The 16,871-nt window shown below is 37.7% G+C and overlaps 1 protein-coding gene across 2 annotated transcripts in view; it reads right to left on the minus strand.

Moving 5' to 3' along the window:
* LOC128689195 (multiple inositol polyphosphate phosphatase 1) overlaps positions 1–14,824 on the minus strand; it is a gene marked incomplete at its 5' end in the record, with an annotated part of 38,191 nt that extends 23,367 nt beyond the window's left edge. The window contains 5 exon segments of one of the 2 annotated variants that reach the window (XM_070085218.1): positions 7,510–8,968; positions 10,281–10,390; positions 11,206–11,306; positions 14,040–14,190; positions 14,699–14,824. In XM_070085218.1, coding sequence (XP_069941319.1) covers positions 8,845–8,968; positions 10,281–10,390; positions 11,206–11,306; positions 14,040–14,190; positions 14,699–14,824 — 612 coding nt within the window. 2 annotated transcript variants of the gene reach the window in all.
* Between the last annotated feature and the right edge of the window lie 2,047 nt (positions 14,825–16,871).

Here is a 16,871-nt window from a genome sequence, read left to right on the forward strand (position 1 = left end):
CTGCATTTACCACCCAAGCTTCAGACCCATATAAGAGTGTTGGTACTACTATACTTTCATACATTCCCTTCTTTGCCTCCATAGATAACGTTTTTTGACTCCACATATACCTCAATGCACCACTCACCTTTTTTCCCTCATCAATTCTATGATTAACCTCATCCTTCATAAATCCATCCGCCGACACGTCAACTCCCAAGTATCTGAAAACATTCACTTCTTCCATACTCCTCCTCCCCAATTTGATATCCAATTTTTCTTTATCTAAATCATTTGACACCCTCATCACCTTACTCTTTTCTATGTTCACTTTCAACTTTCTACCTTTACACACATTCCCAAACTCATCCACTAACCTTTGCAATTTTTCTTTAGAATCTCCCATAAGCACAGTATCATCAGCAAAAAGTAACTGTGTCAATTCCCATTTTGAATTTGATTCCCCAAAATTTAATCCCACCCCTCTCCCGAACACCCTAGCATTTACTTCCTTTACAACCCCATCTATAAATATATTAAACAACCATGGTGACATTACACATCCCTGTCTAAGACCTACTTTTACCGGGAAGTAGTCTCCCTCTCTTCTACACACCCTAACCTGAGCCTCACTATCCTCATAAAAACTCTTTACAGCATTTAATAACTTACCACCTATTCCATATACTTGCAACATCTGCCACATTGCTCCTCTATCCACTCTATCATATGCCTTTTCTAAATCCATAAATGCAATAAAAACTTCCCTATCTTTATCTAAATACTGTTCACATATATGCTTCAATGTAAACACCTGATTTACACATCCCCTACCCACTCTGAAACCTCCTTGCTCATCCGCAATCCTACATTCTGTCTTACCTCTAATTCTTTCAATTATAACCCTACCGTACACTTTTCCTGGTATACTCAGTAAGCTTATTCCTCTATAATTTTTACAGTCTCTTTTGTCCCCTTTCCCTTTATACAAAGGGACTATACATGCTCTCCGCCAATCCCTAGGTACCTTCCCCTCTTTCATACATTTATTAAACAAAAGTACCAACCACTCCAACACTATATCCCCCCTGCTTTTAACATTTCTGTCATGATCCCATCAGTTCCAGCTGCTTTACCCCCTTTCATTTTACGTAATGCCTCACGTACCTCCCCCACACTTACATTCTGCTCTTCTTCACTCCTAAAAGATGGTATACCTCCCTGACCAGTGCATGAAATTACTGCCTCTGTTTCTTCCTTAACATTTAAAAGTTCCTCAAAATATTCTCGCCATCTACCCAATACCTCCATCTCCCCATCTACTAACTCCCCTACTCTGTTTTTAACTGACAAATCCATATTTTCCCTAGGCTTTCTTAACTTGTTTAACTCACTCCAAAATTTTTTCTTATTTTCATTAAAATTTCTTGACAGTGCCTCTCCCACTCTATCATCTGCTCTCCTTTTGCACTCTCTCACCACTCTCTTTACCTTTCTTTTACTCTCCATATACTCTGCTCTTCTTATAACACTTCTGCTTTGTAAAAACCTCTCATAAGCTACCTTTTTCTCTTTTATCACACCCTTTACTTCATCATTCCACCAATCACTCCTCTTTCCTCCTGCCCCCACCCTCCTATAACCACAAACTTCTGCCCCACATTCTAATACTGCATTTTTAAAACTATTCCAACCCTCTTCAACCCCCCCACTACTCATCTTTGCACTAGCCCACCTTTCTGCCAATAGTCGCTTATATCTCACCCGAACTTCCTCCTCCCTTAATAAATAAATAAATAAATAAATAAATATATATATATATATATATATATATATATATATATATATATATATATATATATATATATATATATATATAGGCTTTCGTTTTACACTCACTTGGCAGGACGGTAGTACCTCCCTGGGCGGTTGCTGTCTAGGTAGTAGGTTGGTAGACAGCAACCACCCAGGGAGGTACTACCGTCCTGCCAAGTGAGTGTAAAACGAAAGCCTGTGATTGTTTTACATGATGGTAGGATTGCTGATGTCATTTGTCTGTCTCATAAATATGCAAGATTACAGGCATGTCTTGCTACTTCTACTTACACTTAGGTCACACTACACATACATGTACACATTTATTTATACACACTCATCTGAGTTTTCTTTGGTTTTATCTTAATAGTTCTTGGTCTTATTAATTTTTCCTTTTATATCCATGGGGAAGTGGAATAAGAATCTTTCCTCCATAAGCCATGCGTGTTGTAAAAGTCAACTAAAATTCCGGGAACAATGGGCTAGTAACCCCTTTTCCTGTAAAGATTACTAAAAAGAATAAGAAGAAGAAAATTGTCAAAGTGGGAAGTCTGAATGTGCGTGGATGTTGTGCAGATGATAAGAAAGAGATGATTGTGGATGTTATGAATGAAAAGAAGCTGGATGTCCTGGCTTTAAGTGAAACAAAGCTGAAGGGGGCGGGAGAGTTTCAGTGGAGAGGAATAAATGGGATTAGGTCAGGGGTTTCAAATAGAGTTAGAGCTAAAGAAGGAGTAGCAATAATGTTGAAGGATAAGCTATGGCAGGAAAAGAGGGACTATAAATGTATTAATTCAAGGATTATGTGGAGTAAAATAAAGATTGGATGTGAAAAGTGGGTTATAATAAGTGTGTATGCACCTGGAGAAGAGAGAAGTGTAGAGGAGAGAGAGAGATTTTGGGAAATGTTGAGTGAATGCGTGGGGAGTTTTGAATCAAGTGTGAGAGTAATGGTGGTTGGGGATTTCAATGCTAAAGTGGGTAAAAATGTTATGGAGGGAGTAGTAGGTAAATTTGGGGTGCCAGGGGTAAATGTAAATGGGGAGCCTTTAATTGAGCTATGTGTAGAAAGAAATTTGGTAATAAGTAATACATATTTTATGAAAAAGAGGATAAATAAATATACAAGGTATGATGTAGCACGTAATGAAAGTAGTTTATTAGATTATGTATTGGTGGATAAAAGGTTGATGGGTAGGCTCCAGGATGTACATGTTTATAGAGGGGCAACTGATATATCGGATCATTATTTAGTTGTAGCTACAGTTAGAGTAAGAGGCAGATGGGAAAAGAGGAAGGTGGCAACAACAAGTAAGAGGGAGGTGAAAGTGTATAAACTAAGGGAGGAGGAAGTTCGGGTGAGATATAAGCGACTAATGGCAGAAAGGTGGGCTAGTGCAAAGATGAGTAGTGGGGGGGTTGAAGAGGGTTGGAATAGTTTTAAAAATGCAGTATTAGAATGTGGGGCAGAAGTTTGTGGTTATAGGAGGGTGGGGGCAGGAGGAAAGAGGAGTGATTGGTGGAATGATGAAGTAAAGGGTGTGATAAAAGAGAAAAAGGTAGCTTATGAGAGGTTTTTACAAAGCAGAAGTGTTATAAGAAGAGCAGAGTATATGGAGAGTAAAAGAAAGGTAAAGAGAGTGGTGAGAGAGTGCAAAAGGAGAGCAGATGATAGAGTGGGAGAGGCACTGTCAAGAAATTTTAATGAAAATAAGAAAAAATTTTGGAGTGAGTTAAACAAGTTAAGAAAGCCTAGGGAAAATATGGATTTGTCAGTTAAAAACAGAGTAGGGGAGTTAGTAGATGGGGAGATGGAGGTATTGGGTAGATGGCGAGAATATTTTGAGGAACTTTTAAATGTTAAGGAAGAAACAGAGGCAGTAATTTCATGCACTGGTCAGGGAGGTATACCATCTTTTAGGAGTGAAGAAGAGCAGAATGTAAGTGTGGGGGAGGTACGTGAGGCATTACGTAAAATGAAAGGGGGTAAAGCAGCTGGAACTGATGGGATCATGACAGAAATGTTAAAAGCAGAGGGGATATAGTGTTGGAGTGGTTGGTACTTTTGTTTAATAAATGTATGAAAGAGGGGAAGGTACCTAGGGATTGGCGGAGAGCATGTATAGTCCCTTTGTATAAAGGGAAAGGGGACAAAAGAGACTGTAAAAATTATAGAGGAATAAGCTTACTGAGTATACCAGGAAAAGTGTACGGTAGGGTTATAATTGAAAGAATTAGAGGTAAGACAGAATGTAGGATTGCGGATGAGCAAGGAGGTTTCAGAGTGGGTAGGGGATGTGTAGATCAGGTGTTTACATTGAAGCATATATGTGAACAGTATTTAGATAAAGATAGGGAAGTTTTTATTGCATTTATGGATTTAGAAAAGGCATATGATAGAGTGGATAGAGGAGCAATGTGGCAGATGTTGCAAGTATATGGAATAGGTGGTAAGTTATTAAATGCTGTAAAGAGTTTTTATGAGGATAGTGAGGCTCAGGTTAGGGTGTGTAGAAGAGAGGAGACTACTTCCCGGTAAAAGTAGGTCTTAGACAGGGATGTGTAATGTCACCATGGTTGTTTAATATATTTATAGATGGGGTTGTAAAGGAAGTAAATGCTAGGGTGTTCGGGAGAGGGGTGGGATTAAATTTTGGGGAATCAAATTCAAAATGGGAATTGACACAGTTACTTTTTGCTGATGATACTGTGCTTATGGGAGATTCTAAAGAAAAATTGCAAAGGTTAGTGGATGAGTTTGGGAATGTGTGTAAAGGTAGAAAGTTGAAAGTGAACATAGAAAAGAGTAAGGTGATGAGGGTGTCAAATGATTTAGATAAAGAAAAATTGGATATCAAATTGGGGAGGAGGAGTATGGAAGAAGTGAATGTTTTCAGATACTTGAGAGTTGACGTGTCGGCGGATGGATTTATGAAGGATGAGGTTAATCATAGAATTGATGAGGGAAAAAAGGTGAGTGGTGCATTGAGGTATATGTGGAGTCAAAAAACGTTATCTATGGAGGCAAAGAAGGGAATGTATGAAAGTATAGTAGTACCAACACTCTTATATGGGTGTGAAGCTTGGGTGGTAAATGCAGCAGCGAGGAGACGGTTGGAGGCAGTGGAGATGTCCTGTTTAAGGGCAATGTGTGGTGTAAATATTATGCAGAAAATTCGGAGTGTGGAAATTAGGAGAAGGTGTGGAGTTAATAAAAGTATTAGTCAGAGGGCAGAAGAGGGGTTGTTGAGGTGGTTTGGTCATTTAGAGAGAATGGATCAAAGTAGAATGACATGGAAAGCATATAAATCTATAGGGGAAGGAAGGCGGGGTAGGGGTCGTCCTCAAAAGGGTTGGAGAGAGGGGGTAAAGGAGGTTTTGTGGGCAAGGGGCTTGGACTTCCAGCAATCGTGCGTGAGCGTGTTAGATAGGAGTGAATGGAGACGAATGGTACTTGGGACCTGACGATCTGTTGGAGTGTGAGCAGGGTAATATTTAGTGAAGGGATTCAGGGAAACCGGTTATTTTCATATAGTCGGACTTGAGTCCTGGAAATGGGAAGTACAATGCCTGCACTTTAAAGGAGGGGTTTGGGATATTGGCAGTTTGGAGGGATATGTTGTGTATCTTTATATGTGTATGCTTCTAGACTGTTGTATTCTGAGCACCTCTGCAAAAACAGTGATAATGTGCGAGTGTGGTGAAAGTGTTGAATGATGATGAAAGTATTTTCTTTTTGGGGATTTTCTTTCTTTTTTTTTGGGTCACCCTGCCTCGGTGGGAGATGGCCGACTTGTTGAAAAAAAAAAAAAAAAAAAAAAAATATATATATAGATATATATATATGTAAAACAATTACAGGCTATATATATATATATATATATATATATAGGTAGTAGGTTGGTAGACAGCAGCAACCACCCAGGGAGGTACTACCGTCCTGCCAAGTGAGTGTAAAACGAAAGCCTGTAATTGTTTTACATGATGGTAGGATTGCTGGTGTCCTTTTTTCTGTCTCATGAACATGCAAGATTTCAGGTACGTCTTGCTACTTCTACTTACACTTAGGTCACACTACACATACATGTACAAGCACATATATACACACCCCTCTGGGTTTTCTTCTATTTTCTTTCTAGTTCTTATTTTTGTTTATTTCCTCTTATCTCCATGGGGAAGTGGAACAGAATTCTTCCTCCGTAAGCCATGCGTGTTGTAAGAGGCGACTAAAATGCCGGGAGCAAGGGGCTAGTAACCTCTTCTCCTGTATATATTACTAAATGTAAAAGGAGAAACTTTCGTTTTTCCTTTTGGGCCACCCCGCCTCAGTGGGATACGGCCGGTGTGTTGAAAGAAAGAAGAAGATATATATATACGTATATAAGCTAAGAAAACATGATGGGTAGGTGCCCCCTGGCTGTATTTGCCTCACAATACCCCAGTTTTGTTCTTCCATGTAGTAATCAAGGGTGAAGGGCAAGATATGTCATATTTGCTCTCATCCATAATACTGCAAAATGTCCAGAGGCTAGATGCAATCCTTACCCAAGAAATTATTATTATTATTATTATAATCAAAAAGAAGCGCTAAGCCACAAGGGCTATACAGCTTACCCAAGAAATGAAGCAATCAAGGTGGCAACTAGAAAATCAGCAATGTAGGGAACACTGCAGCATTCAGTTAGACCTGCTTGAATTCCCAGCACTCTAGTAAGGAATGCCAAGAAATGCTCCCTGATATAGAAAAATCAGCATGATACAGGTGAGGAAAGGGGTCTTATCCCCATTCACTGTCCAACAAGTAAATCTACGCTACTGACACAAGTTTCGGTCACAGAAATGTATGTCCTAAATACAGCACCATCAAATATGCTGCGAGCAGTAAATTTTGGCCTAAACATGAAAAAATGGATCTGTGCAGTGGAAGTGTACTGTATAAAAAAAAATCTTGCCCAAAGGAATGCACAATGGGAAAAGTAAACCTATGATCTTGTGTTTGGTTTAACCCTTTCAGGGTCCGTCCCGTAGATCTACGGCTTTACGTTCAGGGTCCAAACCGTAGATCTACGCCATGAGCTCAGCTCACTCTGATAAACTGTGAGTGGTACATTTGGGCCTAGATATGAGAGAATACATCTATGTGGTATGTGTGCACCACATAAAACAGATCCTGCAGCACACTGTGTATAATGAGAGAAAAAAAATGAAATCATGATTTTTCGATTAAAACAGCAACTTTGCAGTGTTTTTTCGTATGTTTTTTATAATTGTATTTGCGATTTCTTGGTCTCATATGATAGAATGGAAGACATATTACAGAAATAGAGATAATTTTGATTGGTTTTAGCACTGGAAATGGCTTGAAACTGAGCTCAAAGTAGCAGAAATGTTAAATTTTTGCCGATATTCAAGAGTAAACAAACGACCTCACACATCTAATACACGTCAGCTGGTGGGTCTAATATACATTCACAAATATGGTGATGATATTTATACAATTATTACAGTATTGCATAACAGTAAATCTTCTATTTTTTGGTGTGAATAAAAATTCATTATGTGAATAAAAAATCAAAATGGAATTTATTTGTAAAGCCTCAAAACATAACTAATGAACAGAGGAAATGTTAGTTTAGTGCCAGGAATGCCTACATTGTTCATTCTGGACCCTATTTTGAAATTGGAATATTTTGAACTTTGTGTTAAATTGGCCAAATTAACAATTTCCGATCACTTTATTTTGTAGTTGAAACAGTTGACTTGGCGATTTCTTGTGCTCAATCGATAGAATAGAAGTAATACTAGTGAAATAGCTAAGAATTTGGTTGATTGGAATAATGTAATTGGCCTAAAATGGGAGTCAAAGTCGGCAAAATCGCCGATTCGTAAATATCGCTGACACATCAAAATTCGCGAGAGCATAATTTCGTCAATTTTCCACCAAATTTCGTACTTTTTGTTTTATTACCTTCACAAAAAGATTCTCTACGATTTCATAAGAAAAAATAACAAATTTTTTTTTTTTAAATTCTTGGACACTGGTGCATGACTCCAGATTTGGGCCTTGGACCCTGAAAGGGTTAAGATAGCAACTCTGAGGTGTTTTCTAGGATGGTTTTTATGGGCTATTTCTTGGAATTAATGGATAAAGCAGAAAACACACTAGTAAAACAGAGATGATTTTGGTTAGCTTCACTCTGGTACTATTTGAAATTTACCTTAAAGTGACAGAAATACTTGATTTTCAGCAATTTTCTCAAGACCCCAGTCAGTTTTATGGGGATTTAGTAGGTCTGCTTCAATTACTGGTATAGCATAAACCATGGGGATTTAGTAGGTCTGCTTCAATTACTGGTACAGCATAAACCATGGGGATTTAGTAGGTCTGCTTCAATTACTGGTATAGCATAAACCATGGGGATTTAGTAGGTCTGCTTCAATTACTGGTACAGCATAAACCATGGGGATTTAGTAGGTCTGCTTCAATTACTGGCACAGCATAAACCATGACCAATCATTCTCGGTTATATTTTATTACACGAAAAATAAGGTAAAACTATAATTTTTGTGTAATGATGGGTTCAAAATGGAGGGCAAGTGTTATATAGGAGAGGCCTGGGGACCTGAAAGGTTACTTTAGTGGCTGGAATACCTAGTGTTTATTTTGGACTTTGTTTTTAATTTGGAATTTGTTGAACTTTGGGTCAACATTTGTGTACTCTATAGGGTAGTTCCAATAGTAAAATAAGCAGTTTCTTGTTCTCAATAGAACAAAAGGCATACTAGTGAAATAGCTAGGAAGCAGATTAAAAGGAGCAAAAGTAGAACTCCAATTTTGCAAAACTGTTGATGTATAAATTGAGCCCAGAGCACCAGCTTGCTTTGTGTAATTCCATAAGTTCCCATCAAATTTTGCACTTTTGGTGTCATTACCTTCAAAAAAAGATTGTCTACTATTTCAAAATATTAAATTATTATTATTATTTTTAAAACTCACACCAATGTCAGCACTTCTTAATTTTTGGGGGTCACAACAGTGAAAGAGTTAAATCAGCAGGTAACCATCAGGCAGTGCAATGTTGGATATCCTCTGAGACCCATCCAATGAGTGAATAATATTAGGTTCAAGCCATGCAGATCTGAGCAGCATCCTTTACCACCATTCATTTTGTAGCTGGAAGGTTGAAACAAAGGTTACTGGGTAGAACTCAAGCCTAGGAGTTCTCTGGGAGGATCCCTTGGGAAACTAGAGAATGATTACCTGGATACTGGGCACACACATTATTTCTAATTGGTTTCAGTTTGCACCAGTTAAGTGCAATCACTGACACATCTGTCCTTACCGACTGTTATGGAATACATAGGGTCAATGAACACATGACTTCTATTTTTCTTTCAACGTACCAGCCGTATCCCACTGAGGTGGGGTGGCCCAAAAGGAAAAACGAAAGTTTCTCCTTTTAAAATTTAGTAATATATACAGGAGAAGGGGTTACTAGCCCCTTGCTCCCGGCATTTTAGTCGCCTCTTACGACACGCATGGCTTATGGAGGAAGAATTCTGTTCCATTTTCCCATGGAGAATGACTTCTATTACCCTGAATTAAAGGAGTGGATAGTCCAGAGTCTGTGATGACTCTGAAGAAGTTGGAGATTTCTGTAGAAGATATGCTCTATCAAAACCCTAGCATAGACTCATGCAATCTATTACAAGTGGTCAAAGAGTACTAGATGATGAAATATTCTGAAGATTATAGAAGGCTGATTAGGGTCAGGTCAGGGCAGAGGCTGCTATCCACACTCTGGAGTTAAAGGGATACTACTCCTTTATTGTCTAACTAACCAAAGACACTGGACATTTTCTCACAGGGAAGGAGCTTGAAGGATTTGAAGGCACCAAGCTACTGTTCTAAGGTCATTACCCATCTGCAATTACCATTTCGACTTTGCCGGGCAGTGAGCTCCAGGTTTTAACTTTAGATGGACTGGCATGCTTGGACCTTCTTAGGGCATGATTAGGGAAGTGTTTTACCTTTGTTGTTCCTTTATAGTTTTAGGTGGTTCACATTAGCTTCAGGTAGCCACATATCAATTATGTTAATATTTCTAGTCTCAAAAATGGAGAAGGAACATCCAAAATTTCTAGGGAGGCTGACTTTACTATGTAGCATCCTCAAGAGGAAAAAGTGGACATAAGCATACATTTTTTATCAGTGTCAATAGCTGATCCACAAGCATCAGCAGTAGCAATAAAGATAACAAGCAAAAGTAGCAGTGGCACTATGTCATTTTAAAAAAAAAAAAAAAAAAAAAAAAAAAAAAAAAGAGTATGACAAAAGGTAAACTTTAAAAACCAAAAAGTTACGGGAAAGGCATCTTGTCCAACAGGTACTGTACTGAAAGGTATAAACATCATAAATAACAATTTATTTTACATCAAATTTATTTTACATCAAGAAAGTTCCTTATCAATGCAGTATTAATTACCTGAAGTGATTGTAGAGATCACTAAGGGTTCGACAGGCTGTCTTCGAGTTAAGGGGATGGCCATAACTGTCTTCATAATAATATTTTAAGTCTTGGTGGTACTCCATCACCTAAGAATAAAAAATTCAACATCATAAATCTTGCATTTACATTTAAAATTAATGTCTATCTATATTTTTATAGCCACATGATAATATATTATGTCAAGAGTAAATTCAATTTTTCCAAACTACTTGTCTAAGTCTGCTTCTCTGACCATATTACAGTAGGACCCCCCCTTCCCCTCCATATCCACAGGGCATTTATTCCAAGGACCTGCCATGGATACCAAAACCACGGGTAGTAGCGAACCCTATATATGTCATTTTTCATTTACATACATACCTATTATAAAGTTTAATTGATAAATTACGTGCAATAAATTGAGAATTATCAATGTTTCACTGATAGGAAGCATTTATGGCTTCTCTTAGACTTTGAGGAACTTCCACCATCACTACTTTTGCACTCTGAGTCCATTATTAAGCAAAATTAAGGGTTATTTTCAGGCCACGGTAAACCATGGATAAGTGAAACCGCAGATACCAGACCCGCGGATATAGGGGTCCTACTGTATTCTGTTTTAATTGAGGCTCACGTTTCCATTTACCCTCACATCCTCCAACAGAGTACAGTATTTCAATAACACAATTACTGTATAGTAATGCCTTTAAAAAGTCCTCTCCTACATAAGCTTATTCACCACATCAATGCATGTTATGTTTCCCTTTAAGAAGTAAATAAATAACCATGGTCACATTATATGCAGTTGGCATATCCCATATACTTCTTCCAGATAATTTAGTTTAATGAACCATTAACACAAAACAAAAGCACTGCTTGTATTTTAAATACTGAGTCCCTCATGGCACAACAAGGCACTCACCTCAAAGTCATAGCTGGAGAAAGCAGAACACCAAGCACTCTTCCTAGATGGCCACCAAGCTGTTTCATAGCGGCATTCATCGTAAATCGATTCAATTTCTCCTACATGAGAGAGAGAGAGGGCAATAAAATAAGTGACTGTATTCAATTTAAGAAAAGAATCATCAATCCTCCCAATAATGAAATTAAAATTTAAATATATTTTTTCTTTTATGAGCACTACAGAAGTTACAGTGAATGTACATAATTTAATATATAATATGATACTAGAGTAAGCAAAGATGAAAGCCACAATTTATGCAGTATAGTGCAGTGCTTACATACTACTTAAATCTAGACCTAGCATACTATGTAAGACACTGAGTATCAGTATAACTCGTGTAAATCACTACAGTCACATGTACAATGAGACAGGTTGCAAATGATGATTTGGTTAAGTACAAATATATTACACAGAATTTAAAAATGTTCAATAATCTGCATTTTAAGAAGTGATTTAATTGAGGTAGTGAAATCAAGGCATGATAATTTACAGAATTAATGACTTTAACATTAATGCAAGGTTTAATGGCTACTTTTTAACATTATTATTAAAGATAATGGCAAATAGATAGGGACCATTAACTAGTTAATAGTTCAAGTCGGATCAAAAATGTCATCATAAGTTTCAGCCTCTTACTTGCGGGTTATTTGTGAATTGAATTTTTTCCTATAAGAAACAATGACGAAAGCATGAATTTTAGAACTACACCTACCATCCGACTTACGACCTGCTCGACTTACGACCACTCGACTTACGACCGTGTTTTTTATGCCAAATTTCTGGGAAATAAACAACTATTTGTGTTGTACACAGTGTTAATCCTAAACCTTACAGTATAAAATACAGTACTAACAACATAAAAAGTAAAGTAAAACATGAAATACCAAAATAAAACAATAAAATAAAGTCATTACAAAAATGTTTTGTTGATATTCAGTAGTAAAGTTCGACTTACGACCATTTCGACTTACGACCAGTTTCTTGGAACCGAACTCAGTCGTAAGTCGGATGGTAGGTGTAATTATGAAAGGCACTACACACAAAATGCTGATCAGAATAGTACCCAAAATACTAAATTTTAATAGCAACTGCTTATACATGGAAGACACTGGCATATTTCGATAATTTAAAGGCATATGACAGGGTAGATAGGGGCACAATGTGGCAGATGTTGCAAGTGTATGTAGGTTACTGAAAGCAGTGAAGAGTTTTTACGAGGATAGTGAGGCTCAGGTTAGAGTATGTAGGAGAGAGGGAGATGTGTGATGTCACCGTGGTTGTTCAAAATATTTATAGATGGGGTTGTAAGAGAAGTGAATGTGAGGGTCTTGGCAAGAGGTGTGGAGTTAAAAAATAAAGAATCAAACACAAAGTGGGAGTTGTCACAGCTGCTCTTTGCTGATGACACTGTGCTCTTGGAAGATTCTGAAGAGAAGTTGCAGGGGTTGGTGGATGAATTTGGTAGGGTATGTAAAAGAAGAAAATTAAAAGTGAATATAGAAAAGAGTAAGGTGATGAGGATAACAAAAAGATTAGGTGACGAAAGATTGGATATCAGATTGGAGGGATAGAGTATGGAGGAGGTGAATGTATTCAGATATTTAGGAGTGGATGTGTCAGCAGATGGGTCTATGAAGGATGAGGTGAATCACAGAACTGATAAGGGGAAAAGGGTGAGTGGTGCACTTAGGAGTCTGTGGAGACACAGAACTTTGTCCATAGAAGCAAAGAGGGGAATGTATGAGAGTATAATTGTACCAACACTCTTGTACGGGTGTGAAGTATAGGTAATGAATGTTGCAATGAGGAGGAGGCAGTGGAGATGTCATGTCTGAAGGCAATGTGTGGTGTGAATATAATGCAGAGAATTTGTAGTTTGGAAATTAGGAGAAGGTGTGGGATTACCAAAACTATTATCCAGAGAGCTGAGGAGGGGTTGTTGAGGTGGTTCGGACATGTAAAGAGAATGGAACAAAACAAAATGACTTCGAGAATGTATAAATCTGTAGTGAAGGGAAGGCGGGGTAGGGGTTGGCCTAGAAAGGGTTGGAGGGAGGGGGTAAAGGAGGTTTTGTGTGCGAGGGGCTCGAACTTTCAGCAAGCATGCGTGAGTGTATTTGATAGGAGTGAATGGAGACAAATGGTTTTTAATACTTGACGTGCTGTTGGAGTGTGAGCAAAGTAACATTTATGAAGGGATTCAGGGAAACTGGCAGGTCAGACTTGAGTCTTGGAGATGGGAAATACAGTGTATGAACTCTGAAGGAGGGTTGTTAATGTTGCAGTTTTATAACTGTAGTGTAAAGCACCCCTCTGGCAAGACAGTGATGGAGTGAATGATCATGAAAATTTGTCTTTTTCGGGCCACCCTGCGTTGGTGGGAATCAGCCAACGTGTTAATAATAAAATAATATAATTAAAGCACAGCCTCTCTTCACTTAACGACAGAGTTCCTGTTCTAAGACCATGCTGGTAAACAAATTCATCGCTCAGCGAGGAGCATACAATAATGGTAGTGGATTTGTGTCAACCATCTTTGATATTGTTTTAATATCACCTTTGCACCATTTATAACATTTCTGCTATATTTTTAAATGTTTATTCAGTAATGTACTGTATATTGTAATAAACAGAATAGAGGAAATCAGCTCTAATATACATTATTTAGGTATGCAAACTGGTCAGAGAGCCCATTGTAAATGAGTATGTCAATAAGTGAGGAGAAGCTGTACAATACACAACATAGTGAAAATAGAAAAAATCTTATATCGTCAGTTGCGACTGTAACAAACCTGGTGTAAGTGGATGCATGAACCCAAGTCTGGCACTCACAGCATGAGCCACACTCTGGAATTCTTCAGTTTTCTCAAAAAGTTTTCTTTCCTTGTACGTCTCGCCGTTTTTATACACTTCACGTAGCCAACGAGGACAGGCTTTGTAGAACTAAATTCCACGAAAAGCCAAAATTACCATTAAATATTAATGAGAAAATGTACAAGTAGATTCTAGAGAGTAATATTTCCTGATCCTTGTTGCAAGAAATTTTTTATGCTTAAGGCTACAATTCTAAAAAAAAAAATGACTGAAGCGCTTTTCCAAAGAGACTGTGCATGTAGCTGAATCTGAGCACTTGGTGATACTGTATTATGGGATCTTTCTGAAGTAACCAAAATGTTGGAATTGAAATGGCTATATTGAAAAGTTAAATTTGAAAAAGGAATATGTACTGTAATAGCAAACTAATAATGTACATTTCAAATATGATAAAAACTAACTTCAGCAGGAAAGCAAAAAAGCATCATAAATGCTCTGTATCACATTTCAAATTTCCATTTAAAAAAAACTTGATGAATGCAAATAAATTTTTTATTGTACAATGAATAAGTTTTAAGCAATTAAAAAATGTTTCTTTTAATTTCAAAAATAAAATACTGTATCAATATCTACTTACTCTCAATATGAAGTTTGGGTTATATGGTTGAGGCAATTCTATATTTCCAACTGCATCTTCTCCAAACATGCCTCTGAGGAAGTGATATGCACTCTGACCAGTACGGTTTTTTACTGTAAAATCTACCTGTGAACATTAAATGTTTCGTAAAGTACTGTAATGTGAGTATTAACTGGAAAAATTAAGGGAGCATTTGCTGCAATGTGAACAAAGAAAAGGTGCTGTATATAATAACACTTGTGGAAGGTCATTAACCATAGTACATATACTTACTATCTGCCATCTTCCATTAAGGTAGGGTGGTGCAATTAAAAAGGAAATACTGCCATTCATTCAACAGCTGTCTTGCCAAAAGTGCACAGATATCACAATTTAAATGATCCTCCAAGCTGCAACAACCCTGACCAGAAGTGGACTGGGTCTTAAAACTGGCCCGGGCATCTGTCATCTATCAGGTTGGCTCGACCACTGCCAGTGCGACACTGACTGACTGACTGCTGAGGGTCAGAGGTGTGTTTTCACTGCTCAGCTAAGGTGCATTCCATTTCTGTTTCAATCTTTGTGCAGCAGCTATGACTTCAGTTGCTCATGAATTTTTTCAGCTATTTTCTTTTACCCAGCCCAGCGGCCCACCAGGCATTGCCTAAATGCCTCTATGGCCAGAAACTGGTTTTGCCACGTTCAGAATTCAAGTCTAACTAACCAGTTCCCCTGAACTCCTTAAAAAATGTAACTTTGCTCTCACTCCAACAGCATGTCAAGCCATAAAAACCACTAGTCTTTACTCACTCTAATAAAACACACTCACATAAGTCTGCTGGATGCTCAAGCCTCTAGCACTCAAAACCTTTACTCCCTGCCATCAACCCTTCCTAGAAGGACCCCTACCTCTCCTGCTGACTGCAGATTTATATACCCTCCAAGTCATCCTATTCTGTTCCATCTTCTCCAAATGCCGAAACCTCCTCAACAACGCTTCCTCAGCCTTCTTAATTATACCTCTGGTAACCCTACACCATTTCTATGCTCCAAATACTCTGCACAAGATTTGCACCACAAAATGCTTACCAACATGACATCACAACAGCCTTTAGCCTCCTGGCTGCAACATTTAAAGCCCATCCCTCTCATCCATTTACAGATGCTGATACCACTTCACTTCCTATTTATATCTCTATAGATAAACTTCTTCATTTCTGTAGATGCTTTTGCAAACCACCCATCTTTTTTGCCCTTCATCCATTCTTTGGTTCATTTCGACTTCCACAGACCTCTCCCAAATATCTTCAAACAAAACAAATTTATATTAATACCGATGGTCCTTATATACAGTATACATAGCAGTAAGAGTTAATGTTTTCAATGTAGAGACTGTTTAAACTTTTGAAAAGAGGGGGTGTGCGTTGTCTGGAACCTAATTATGTGATTATTCTAAGTGTAGCATTTTGTTGGGTTACCATCGGTGTTAAGCAATTTTCTACTGTTGAACCCCAGACAAAAGTACAGTAGGGCCCGCTTTACGGTGTTTCGTTTTAAGGCGTTCCGCTAATACAGTCATTTCAAATTATGACCAAAATTCTCTATATGGTTCCCCCCACCTGACTTTCTAATACGGTCACCATGCCCCAACTGGTTCGTTTACATTCTCTGTGAGATCCATAAGCATTAAGTCTCTCCATTATGTCTGGAAAGTCCAAAATTTCAAGTGTTTTTAAAAGTTATTTCATATTTTATATCTACTCTGATAATTATACTTATGTATACCTGTACCTAAATAAACTTACACACTGTGCTGGCGTACAGGTACATATTAAAATCAGTAAGAGTGTCTTATGTCTCACGACACCATATTAGTAATGCTAATAATAATAATAATAATAATAATAATAATCACCGAGTCTCATTTAATGTCGTATATTACGTTAATATACATATTTTCATTAATCCATCTATGATATTTTTTCAAAATTATATAATAAACATGATACACAACATATAAAGATGATAAATACACTCCACAGTAGAATAAATAAACATAAATACGAGATGTGGGAGCAAGACGCCTTGTACGAGTGACACCACATCAGTATTAATAATAATAATCACCGAATCTCATTAAATGTCGTATATTACGTTAATATATGGGTGTGAAGCATGGGTGATGAATGCTGCA

The sequence above is a fragment of the Cherax quadricarinatus genome, chromosome 1, assembly GCF_038502225.1.
Source record: "Cherax quadricarinatus isolate ZL_2023a chromosome 1, ASM3850222v1, whole genome shotgun sequence".
In the NCBI taxonomy this organism is placed as follows: Eukaryota; Metazoa; Arthropoda; class Malacostraca; order Decapoda; family Parastacidae; genus Cherax; species Cherax quadricarinatus.